The 12,554-nt window shown below is 39.0% G+C and overlaps 1 protein-coding gene across 2 annotated transcripts in view; it reads left to right on the forward strand.

The window, feature by feature from the left end:
• plod2 (procollagen-lysine, 2-oxoglutarate 5-dioxygenase 2) overlaps positions 1 to 12,554 on the forward strand; it is a 36,182-nt gene that overhangs the window by 8,411 nt on the left and 15,217 nt on the right. For both annotated transcript variants that reach the window (XM_085418829.1, XM_085418830.1), the window contains exons 2-5: positions 4,984 to 5,075; positions 6,333 to 6,469; positions 9,897 to 10,060; positions 12,403 to 12,515. In XM_085418829.1, coding sequence (XP_085274955.1) covers positions 4,984 to 5,075; positions 6,333 to 6,469; positions 9,897 to 10,060; positions 12,403 to 12,515 — 506 coding nt within the window. The remainder of the gene's footprint in view (positions 1 to 4,983; positions 5,076 to 6,332; positions 6,470 to 9,896; positions 10,061 to 12,402; positions 12,516 to 12,554) is intronic.

Genomic DNA, 12,554 nt, shown 5'->3' on the forward strand with positions numbered 1-12,554 from the left:
TCGAGGCCTGGAGTTGCCTACCCCTGGTCTAAACCAAGCCTATAGTAGCTATCATTATTATATTAAACATGAATAATATAGGTTATGAATGTTGCATAAAAGGATATTTATTTCTAAAAGAAAATGTAATATTTGGGGGAAACAAGTGAGATGGTATAGCTAGATTAGATGAATAATTTAACTATTTCTTTTCACTGTTATAATCTGTTTTAATTTAATAGTCTGTTATAATTTCATGGAGCCCTATCCTAGAAGCTTGCACTAATCTAATATGACAGTGCTGTTGCTCCATTAAATAATGAAGAGTGAACAAGTCCTCTAAATGTAAAATAAATAGGCAGATTTACCTGGATTTCTGCATTAATTGGTAGCAAAATGTGGTCTGGTTTTAATCTTTGTCACAATAGCAGACCACATGCTAGTTAAACTAGGAACACATGAATGGCTTTACTTTTAATATTTCTGTTGAGCACATTATATAATTACCCAAAATGCTGACTGGAAATGTGAACCCTTGAATTAGTAACTTGTTGAGACTCCTGAAGCAGCAATAGCCTCCATCAAACGTTCCCTGACAAATTGGCTTGGCCCATCAGTTTTCTGATGGAACTTTGGCTTGCATTTGAAGACAGTTTCACAAATTTCTAAGCAAAGTTAACATCAACAGTTCACATGAGGGCACTGAAACTCCTAGGGGATTGCCATAAATGTTTGAAAAAAAAGAAACACTTGGAATGTAGGAAATAAAAGTGTATGTCTCATTTCTTTTAAATCAAAGGTGGTTTGCATTTCCAGGCTATACTTAAGTGGGAGCTTGCTTGTTGGGATGCACTCATGTGGTCTCCATGTTTATGACAGGAGTGAAGTATGTGGTTCCGAAAGGTCACGCCAGAGTCACAGAGGAGTAATTGGTGTTAGCTGTCAGTGCGTTTCTTCCTCATGGGAAATGTCTCACTGACATAACAGGAAAGTCACTGTTTTTCTTTTCCTTTTTTTCTCAGAGTATATACTGTACTGAAGCACAGCTCTTCGAAGTGAAAATAGATGTCACCGTGCAGATATCACAATATGCAGCACCCTGTTATCTTTCATCGTAGAAATACAAACAAACCTACTTGAAGTCTTGAGTTTATGTGTGTGCAGAAAAAACAAATGGAGTTAATTTCAAAAAGAAATACTAAACATTTCCCCTGGCTGTAATCACAGCCCACAAGTAAAAGAGACCTTTCATGGAGGTTTCGGAATTTTTCCAAGACATATTTGTGTGCGCCTTTTCTGTCTGCAACACTATGGCTAGCTTCCAAGGTACACAGTCTGAAAGTCTGTTCGTTTATCCCCATACCTAACCTGGCTGACCTGTGAGACATCAGCTTTGCCTCTGTGTCTCACAGGTCAGCCAGGTTTAGGGAAATGGGCAAAATAGAAGCCTTTCCTGCAACCGTTTAAATAACCTGTTTTATAGAGCGGTATGAGAAATGTGTTTCTCAGCTGCTGGAAACATCATCCCCTGGCAGCACTGTGCTCCAACATCTTCTTGCTTCAAGCCAAGAACAAGAACAGGGAACACCTGTGGTTCAAAATAGTCATCCCTTGCCTCTTTACAGTGATTGACGTGAAACTCTTTCTTTTAAATGTTTCTAGGTTTTGTTGGGTGACATAGCATTTGGAACTGTTTGGAAAAAGCAAGACAGGGCATTATTTCCACTTTCGATCAGGACTTTTACGTCACACTAATACTGGAATGGCTGTGATGACGGAGCCACAGACTAGACAGAGATGAGAGCTAAGTCTAAGCTAAGTCACACTGACAGTAAAGGAATGGAAAAGAGTTGCAATGAGGTTTCTGGACAAATACAGCTCTAGAACAGGACCTACCATGTGAACTAGTTCCTTACTTGACAGTAGAGCTGGGCGATATAAGATTTTTTCATATCACGATATGTTTTTTTCATTTCAGGCGATAACGATATATATCACAATATAAGCCAAATAACTATATTTGTAAGCTTTAAATGTGCCGTTGCTCACAAATAAAATGTGAAATAATCAGCAGCTTGTTTTGATTTAAATATTTATTTCCCATAATAAGTTCAACTGGGTAGATGTAAGGAACATGAGACTTTTTCAGATAAATAAAGGCAAATATTGCAAACTACACAAAGGGCAGCCGCTAAAGCGTTTAAGTTTCAAAATAGAACAAACAAAACAGACTACTAAATTGTCAATTCCACTTAGAAACAAAATATTAATTCTAAAAATAAATCTGAGTTTGTTTTACAGAAGAACAGACAAAACTGACTAACTTTTGTCAATATCAAATAAACTGAGAACTAAAAGGAAATTCTCAATCTCTCCTTGTTGTATAGCTTAGCTTTTCAAACAGTTTTAACAGTTACTTTAGTCTGACAAAAGCCGAATGACGAATCAGCGCTTCCAGTCAGAGATTGAGCATGCACCGCTTTATTGTATTTCCAGACTTGCTTTCGGCACAATTTACAGTGCGCGCTACTCTGTTTTTTGTCAGACTTGAAATAGCCGAAATACCTTCACACTACGGAACTTCTGTGGCTCTTCCGTTCGACAATCTCTCCGGCATTGGAACCATCATCTGTTTTCTCTTCGGTCACCTTCGGTCACGCTCTCGGTTGACTTTTCTCACGGCGACTGGCTGCTTCCCAAACAAATACACATGTGCGGCTTGGCACTTGTGCTGTACGTAACAAGTCACGTGACGTGATGCTGCGGCTGTGATTGGTTCGGCTCTGCGCTAGTTAATTTTGATTGGCTGTTCTTTTTTTTTTTTAAGAGGACAAGAGAGATGAGGCCTATCGCAATAGTTTAACTTTTCAATCGAGAAAAAGTTATTTCGCAATACATATCGTTATCGTTCTATCGCCCAGCTCTACTTGACAGCATGTTTAATTTTACACTAGTTTCGGAGGTTTGTTTACATATATTCAGTTGTTTGTGTTTTTTGTTCACATAGTGAGAAGTAGTAGATAGCTGTTAGTATGTCTGTGTCAGTTCGTCCCCAGTTAAACAGGCCTAGAGAATGGTTGGTGTCTCCCTAGCAACCTCCAGTCACTAGGGAAGCATGTGTACACCCCAACTAGTTGGCGAGGGGTCGCTGGAGGTTGATGGCTGTCACTAAAAAATCAGTTGCTAAAACTCCAATTGGTCACTCAGACTTAGATACTGGTCTGTGGCCCCTGGTAACTACTGGTTACTCGGGAAAAAGGTTTATTTACTGATCAGTCAGTGATTGATTGCCGAATGCTGCTGTCTCGCTAGGTGAAACTGGTCTCATGGACGTCTGTGGTAGTGTTGCAGTCATCCACAGTTTGCTTAGAAGACACAGACTTGCCTGCAAACACTCGCTAACTACTAATAAAATGGTAGTGAAAATGTGAAAAGTGCAACACAAATGCAAATAAGACTGTTTGCCTTCAGAGTAAAAGCTGTGCCATACTGCTGCAGCCAACAAGTTTCAAGAGCAAAGGGTCTCTGTTTTACCTTTGTTTCACATTTTTTAAGTTACACTATCACTTGTTTGCAGACAAATCTTCTGTTTTCAGGGTAGTTGTTCAAATGTTTTAAAAAGCCCATGCTCCTCCAACTGTTCATTGTATGGGGCAAGGGATGGAACAGGAACTAAGGTCTCTGTATCTTAACATTGAACAAACATTACATTTTAAAAACTAGGGTTTCATAAACTGCATTTAAATTATATGAAATAAAACTGAAGCAACAAATGTATCCATTTAACTTGTATCAGCTTTTTTTTTAGATCCACATCAAAGGACAGCCATGTAAGATTTATTTGGCCAAGATTAACAGGTCTCTCAAGATGAAAACGTGATGTCCTTTTTGAACTGTCTAATAATTTAACTCTTTATACGTCTAGTGAGGTTTGCATTGCAGTCAAAAAGACAAGAAAAAGATCAGTGATGATAATCGTGTTAAACTTTGCACTCCAAAGGAGAAATGGAAGCTCTTTAACTATGTTCTCGGGCAGGCTGAGAGTTAGGTCCTGTGGAAGCGTTTATAAGTCCCAGATATCTACTCTTTCCCACTCCCAATTCCACTTGCCAATGTCCAATAAATATTTTACAGGGGTTTAATGGAACTTTGTGCTGTATATTAAACAGAGGATAGTCTGGTTTCCATATTTGAAAAGCAGGAATAGTTCTCAAATAGTCATTTAAAACCACATAAAAGCATCATTAACTTTTTTGTTAGCTTGTCTGATGGCTAGCACAGTACAGCACATTTTAAAATGTAAGCTAGGAATTAATTAGTTTCCCCCCTTTATGTTGTAATAGCATTTCATGAAAAAGATTTAAAGATGTGTGGTCCCCCCCCCCCCCCCCCCCCCCCCCCCCAACACACACACACACACACACACACACACACACACACACACACACACACCTCGTTTTACAAAACATGACAGAACAAGTGAAAACTAGCTCAGTGAGTTGAGCTTTTGAGGAATCCAGACACACTACTGTGAAAATTTGCATTTGGTTAACCCTTCTTCAGACCTCAGTTTTCAGCACTCAAGGCCACTAGAAATATCCTGGAGGTTTGTGGGAGTTCTTCTATCCCAAAAAGGAAGAAATTATTTTGTCTGTCTTTGAAAATACACTTCCGTTTTGGGATCAAACTAAAACTACAGTAGTCCCTCCTAATTTGAGACATAGGTTTGCTTAACCAAATAGTTACCAGTATGTTGACATAGGTTTGAGGTTTACAACGATCATGGTCCACAAAGAAGTGGGAATCTCAATGCATATATTTAAGCTTAGAAAAATATACACATTTTTGTGGATATCCTTCAATGAAAGCCAAAAATTTTGCAACCTAATATGTCTTCTGCAAGAGTATATCCCTGCATCCCTGTAATTTCACAGGAAAGAAAGCATTTGATGACTTAAGGTCAAAATAAGGAATATTTAACGTTCTTTTTTTCCTCTTTTTCAGAGAAATTGCTCGTCTTAACTGTTGCAACTGAGGAAACAGATGGTTTCCTCCGCTTCATGAGGTCTGCTGACTATTTTAACTACACTGTGAAGGTAAAACTTTCTTTTTAAATTTTGAAATGACTGCATATTCACAAATCCAGAGTTAAGGGCACTGCACTGACACACACAGCAGCAAAATGTTTTAACACAAATTTCCATGGATTGATTGCACTTATTAAAGGAAACAATGGAGTGGAGCAAGCTGCAAAAACATTCATGGATAGCGTTTAATCTGGATCCAGAATTCCCCTCTGTGGTTGAAACAATTGTTAAAAAACGCTTTTTCCTTCTTTTTTTTTCTTGCTCAGGGTTCAGTTCATGCTCTGCCCTCATTTGTATTCTTATGCGTGTAATTGTGCTGCACCAGTTTGTTTTTGTTCTCCAGGCAGACATTTTCAAGATACTTTGTAAGCCTTTTGGGCCAAGACAATCCATTTTAGTGGTTTGAACTAAGTTAAGTTCTTCTTGTGTATTGTTTCTTATTATGTGTTTGCTTATATTGTTTCTGCAAAATGCATACAATAACTTCTGTACAGAAAGCTCATAAAAAAGATTAGTAAAAAAAGAATATCCAGAAAATGTAATTGTATCTCAGGAGTTTTACCTGTTACTGATGGTTATTATGCTAGCTTTGGCTATTATAGTATTATAGTATCACACTTGCGTTGTACGGGATCAGGCTGCAGAGTAAACATGGCTCCCGGATCAGTTTTGCACATGTTGTTATCAAGAAGGAGGGCTAGATGGATGTTTCTGGGAAAGGAATGCAACCAGACAGTTTACAGTTGTACACAGCTGGGAAGAAAAAAAAACTCTCAGAGGCTTTAGTCATACTGATCAACTTCACAAAAGTGATGGAGCTGCCACTTAAGAATCCAGAAAACTCTTAACATGCTTTTTTGTCTACTGGGGCATTTTAAGGCTTGCATGCTCCGGATGCAGCGCTGGTTCTCATCACAAACACTATGTAAGATTAAAACATCAGCTGTCTTGCAACGCTCCCATTTTCATTCCCATCAGACAATGATTCCCTGTGTCCTCCAAATCGAGCCATAAGCGGGCTGATATCTTGTAGCAGTTGTGTAGACTGAACACAGCGTAATAAGCTCTTCAACTGAGCAATATTAACCCATCAGCTTTAAAGAATTTGAATTATTTTATCATTAATCAAGTAACCAATCTGACTGTGCATTTTAGAGTTGTGTTTTTTTGAAAACTATACAAAATAAAACTGACAGACAAGGCAGGGCTGCAAGGCCAGTTTTGGTGTCGAGAGGGTTTTGGGACTCATTCTGTGTTATGTTTTAGGTGTTGGGAATGGGAGAGGTATGGAAGGGCGGCGATGTGGGTCGTTCTATTGGTGGAGGGCAAAAAGTCAGACTACTGAAGAATGCCATGGAGGCTCTGGCTGATCAGGAGGATCTTGTTGTCTTCTCTGTGGATAGGTACGTTCTGTTTTTTTTCTGAACTTTTCTTTAATATTCAGATTCATTTTCTGTTAAATAAACACATTTAATTACATGGGAAAATATATAAAAAATATGTCTGATTGGCTAAATTTATTTTAATCTAAGCCTTGACAGATGTAAGATATGCAGAATATTCCCAACAGACAGATGTGCAGACAAGCAAAAGCCTTTATTCTTATGATATTTACAGTCAATAAATATAATAAATTTAAAAAAAGAATAAGTTGTTTGATCATGTGCTTTTGCTTCCTTACACTATATCTTTGTTATTTCAGTTTTTTGTTGTTGCTCAGCTTCTGTTTAACCATCAGCTTTGATCTGATTTATGTTTTCTGTTTCAGTATAAAAAAGAGATGCAAAACACCTTTAATTGCTACGTAGAGCTATAAATGAGATATTGTAACTAATTTTCACAATCACAGAGCATAATAATTGCTTTGAAAGCCTTATTTCCTGAGTGAGAGGTGTTTCTGCATATTTACGTGTGCTCCACTTCTTCTTGCAAAGGCATTATTATAGAGCAATACCAAATACATGAGGAGAATAATTCTCCCATGCAGGTAGGTGAATTATGAGTTTTGCAGTCAAATGGAAAGTTTCACTGAGTAAATGTGAGTGGTTAAGAATAATAAGAGCTTTGCATGCCACATTTCCTTAAATAGAGCAACGGACGATGATACTTGCCATACCATGTGACATGAATAATGTTCACCATAATTACTGTGCAGAGCTGTCACACCCTTGAAACAGGTAATTGGAATGTATTTTTTTTCCTTTTAGAGGAAGTGATTGTAGTATATTCAACTGCCTCTGCATTTCAGAGGATTAGGAGCCAGTTAAATGTAATTTAACATCTATAATCCTGCTAGACCACCTCGGGTTTTTTGACAGTTTCTGCCTTCGCTACAATCACAGGCCTATATTTTGTCTTCTGATGAATTTAGTCATTAAACTGTAATTCACTGTGTTTTTGTGCGTTTTAAAAAATGTGCTGAATTTTCAAAATCAAAACGCCTACATGCATTTAAAAAAAGACATGCATAGATAGAAGTAATCACTTCAGTGTTTCACGTTGCACAATATAAATTGATAAATGTGTTTTCTCACACCTTTGTAAAGACAGGACGGAATGGTTTTTCCATTTTTAAATTCATAAGACAGGAGAATAACACGTTTTCTGTAATTGCTGCATAACTATGTCCAGATGTACTTTTTACTGGGTACTTTATTATTGTTCAGCTGCTCATTAGCACAAATATCAAATCAGCCAATCACATGGCTGCAACTCAGTGCATTTAGGAATGCAGACATGGTTACAACAATGTGCTGACGTTTAAAGTGAGCATCAGAATGGGAAGGAAAGGTGACTTTAAACGTGGCAAGGTTGTTGGTGCCAGACAGGCTGGTGTATTTTAGAAACTGCTGATCTAATGGGATTTTCCCACACAACCATGTCTGGGTCATACAAAGGTCCAAAATAGAGGTCAGAGAAAGAGAAAATATCCAGTGAGTAGCAGTTCTCTGAATGAAAATGCCTTGTTAATGCCAGAGATCAGAAGAGTCAACAGAACCTCGAAATGATCACTGGTAACAACCAAGATGTGCAAGATAGCTTCTCTGAATGCGCATAATGCTGAACCTTGAAGCATTTGGACAACAGCTGCAGAAGACCACACTGGGTGTCACCCAGTGAGGCCACAATTTGCAATGGTTCAACAAATTTGGAAAACAAATTAATTACATGCTTGATATCTTGATTTCTGGTGCAACATTCAGATAATAATCGTGGCTCAGGGGGTTGGGAAGCGCATCTGTAACCGGAAGGTCGCCGGTTTGATCCCCGGGCTCTCTGTCCTGGTCGTTGTGTCCTTGGGCAAGACACTTTACCCTACTGCCTACTGGTGTTGGCCAGAGGGGCCGATGGCGCGATATGGCAGTCTTGCTTCTGTCAGTCTACCCCAGGGCAGCTGTGGCTACAACCGTAGCTTGCCTCCACCAGTGTGTGAATGTGAGAGTGAATGAATAGTGGTATTGTAAAGCGCTTTGGGTGCCTTGAAAAGCACTATATAAATCCAATCCATTATTATTATACTAGAGTCCGAATTGGGTGTAAATAACATCCCTTTTACCAATGGTTCAGGATGTTGGTGCAGTAATGGGGCACAGAATATTTTCTTGACATACCTTGGCCTCTTTAGCACCAATGGAGCATGATTTAAATGCCACAGCCAACCTGAGTATTGTAACTGAGTGAACCCATTTTCTGATGGCAACACACCATGTCACAAAGCTCAAATCATGACAATGTTATTGACAAATTTTCTACTTACTTCATGGTAAGTAGGTAACAATAGAGCACCTTCGAAATGGGATATTTACATCGTGGATATTTAGGTATCACGTGAATATGGACCAAAATCTCTAAGGAATATTTCCAGCACCTTGTTTAAGCTATGTTAGATACTGGTTACATTCGCCTGCTAGTTTGTGTTGATGAGTCTAGCAACCTAAAACAATTCTTGGTACCAGCAGTTAATATTCACTAGTTATTATTACACAGTGTTCAATAACACCAAAGTTTGGAATTGTAGCAAAACAATTTGGCATTTCACTACAGTGATGGTTAATTAAACATCATGAAAAGACATTTGAGTAAGTTTAGGTAAATACGAGAAATACAGAGAAAGAAATCTAAAAGACAATTGTTTTAATGGACAAATTTGTCTTTTGCACCTTTCTTGGTTTGCAAACTACATGAATAGTTACAATTGTTTTGCAATTGCTTTGCTTGGCATGGTGATAAACTGTCATTGCACAACTCGAGCTATTATAAAAAATGGGATTTAGTTCATGTCAAATCCCCACAAGTACAGACGAGTGTGGCTTCATCACAGCCACATCTATTAGAAAATATTTATTAAGCAATTATTTTGGGAATGGTGTCACTAAAATGAATCACCTCTTTTATTGTTATGATTTCACACCTCCAAGTAATAAAATCACCAGAAATATTACGATTTTCCACATACTAAAACATCTGACCTTTGGGTAATAGCATACTTTTAAACAAGTCACCATGAGGCTTATGTAATGAGGTGGGCATTTTCCCCTCAGTCTGGCGCAGAACTGTATAGGCCATGCATGCGTCAGCACAGTTAAAGTGCTTTTGTGTGTTGGTGGCTGACAAATCACAGCATTTTTTGAAATGCCTAGCAGTGCAATCCACAGTGCTTGGCTAAACAAGTGTTCCCACCTGAAGAATGTCTACTGTTTACATTGAGATGTTTATCAGTCTCAGGCAAGTAGAAGCCTAGCAGGTGTGTCAGATGTAAGATAAAAAGATGTTGATGAAGTTGAAAGGTTAAATGATCTGTTGCATTTCGTCTTCACTCCTCCCTTTTAGCTATGATCTTATCTTTGCTGGGGGACCAGAAGAAATTCTCAGGAAGTTTCAGCAGGCCAATCACAAGGTGCTATTTGCTGCAGAGGGACTGGTATGGCCAGATAAACAGCTCGCTGACAAGTACCCCTTAGTCCGCACTGGGAAACGCTACCTCAACTCTGGAGGTAGGTTCTGAATATGAAAAGCTGCTTTGACTTATTCAAGTCCAATCTCTGAGACTTTGGAGTAATAGTAACCATAAATTGTGGTTAAAGAAAGTGAGTTCAAAAGACTAGAATAGCTCTTCCCTAGAGGTACATCTACACAAAAAGCATTGCAACTTTGTTTTTTAATCCCATGTTTGGCATGCATCTGACAGAAACAATTCACTTCTATTTTAACCAACCCAGCTGTCTGCACGAGCTGTATACCAGCTTGCATTTTACTCAAAGAAGAAAACAAAGATGTGAGGTCTTCTTTTCTGTGTTCTTAAATGCACAAGTAGAGGGATTGTATATTAGACTCAGCACAACTACATACTCTGCCTGAAGGCATTCTCTTTCTGCTGCTGCTCTGCACCTCCTGTGTAAACATAATGTTTCTAATTCAACCCTGTCACCCATGTTTTACCCTAAGTGACAAAATCCAGGCATCTCCAGAGAATAAAATGTATTAGTTAGGGTGAATGGTTCCTTGTGTTGGACAGCTGGACGCTGCAAATCTGAAGGCAATATTAGGATCATTACGGCAATGGTTTCCACTGAAACTGGTTCCAATGTTACCCACTGTGTTTATGTTATGTGCCTAGATATTTTATGCTTGACTGTAAACACACCTAGTTTCTATGTGAGCAAAGGGATTTTGAAATTCCACCATCAGCTGTCAAAGTTTGAAGACCTGTAAGCCTGGCTGGAATTCGGGAATTTAAGCCGCACTGGCCCTTCAGAGTTCTACAGTTATGAGAGGTGGAGAAGCTGCGAGACCTGCAGCCCAGTGTTAGTTTTAAAAATACAATACCACTTAATGGTTTTTTTATTATTATTATTATCTTTTGCTGCGAAATTCAACTATATTTTCCTTGTAATCTTGCTCCGTCAGGTATTTCCTGTCTGCGGTACACTGGAGGTGGGTGAATCCCATGGCATACTGCGGTTTCTTTTCTTTAGTAATGATCCTCTCTGCTACATGAGGGGATGTGAATACACACCTGAAGATGTGAAATGAGAGAGGGGGAAGACAGTTCAGAATATGCGCACTCATGCAGACATTTTTAAGAAAGAAACAGTAACAGTATGCTCTCATATATAAGCCGTATGGCCTGGTCATTTGCATCCTGCCAGTTCTTCAGGACATTGAATTACTGCCTTCCTTGTGGTCATCAGTGTGGTCTGACCTCCCATATTGGAGCCCGGCTGTCTCAGACTGATCAGAGGCTGTTTTTAGCATTCATTGTCATTGACATGACATGTGGATTTGTCTTGGGCCCCTGAATGTGCCACAGTTTGTATAAAATTGTAGGCTTTGTTTGTGTTCCTAACGCTACCGCCCAAGTGACCATTGGGGAAAGTTTTATAGCATCTGGATGCATACTTTGTCACAGAGAGTCTAGTGTCTTTGAGATGCAGTCAAGATAGGGTTATGTTTGTGTGTGACTGCATGTGTTTATTTAAGTAGAGTGAGGGGTCACGCACACTAACAAAACTACTAATGGTTAAAGCTAATTACCCGAAATCCCTGGGATCTGGCCATTAAACCCTGTCTGTCCAAGCATACGTATATATCATAAAAAATGTGAACTGTTGTTTCATATTATGTGTTTTCATTCCTGAGAATGTTTTATGCTGCCTCATCTAGTAGAGCAGTACAAGACACTGAACGTTTCCAACAGGCATGCAATTCGCAGCATTTGAGGTGGACTAGCTATCAGGAATAAAAGCTTAAAAACATAAAATACGATTTCTTTTGAACATTTTTCTCTCATTCCTGCCGCTTAGATTATGTCATGTCTGTCCATCGACTTGTTTACAGTGTCTGAGGCTTTTTTCAAATGATAGGATGCAAAATGGAGCAAACCAGCAACACAGCCAAACCCTGCAATCTGTTATTGTGGTCACTGTCCTTGAGCAACACAGTGAGGAAAAGAAGAGACGTGGGGGGGAAACTGGAGTAGAGATTGCCATGAGAATGTGCATTTATAGTGTGTAAGATACCACCAAATATAGTTTCAGAAACTCAGCTAGCAGTAAGTTGTGTTGTTCTAAACATAAAGATCCTTCTTACTACCCATTATTACTCTGAGGGAAGAGAAAGTCCCTAGCTATTTCTCGTGTGTGCTTGGGATTATTGCCAAAAGTCACACTCTGTGCTAAGACGTCCAGGCTTCCCAAGTATTTCGACCTACACCACGGAGCCAGCAGTTGTACTGTAATTGTCACCAACAGCCTACCAGCCATGTATACACCTGTAAACATTTCTCACTCTATCTTTTACTGCTGGATTTGTGTTTCACACTGTTTATTACTTTCAGGTATAATTGGCTACGCCCCGTACATAAACAGAATAGTTTCACAGTGGAACCTTCACGATAATGATGATGACCAGCTCTTCTACACTAAAATATACCTGGACCCATTACAGCGGGTGAGTCCTGCCAAGAGAGCAAAGATTCTCTAAATCTGT

Source organism: Rhamphochromis longiceps, linkage group LG9, assembly GCF_057381845.1.
Source record: "Rhamphochromis longiceps isolate RC_006_pf linkage group LG9, R_longiceps_female_GT1.1, whole genome shotgun sequence".
Taxonomy (NCBI): Eukaryota; Metazoa; Chordata; class Actinopteri; order Cichliformes; family Cichlidae; genus Rhamphochromis; species Rhamphochromis longiceps.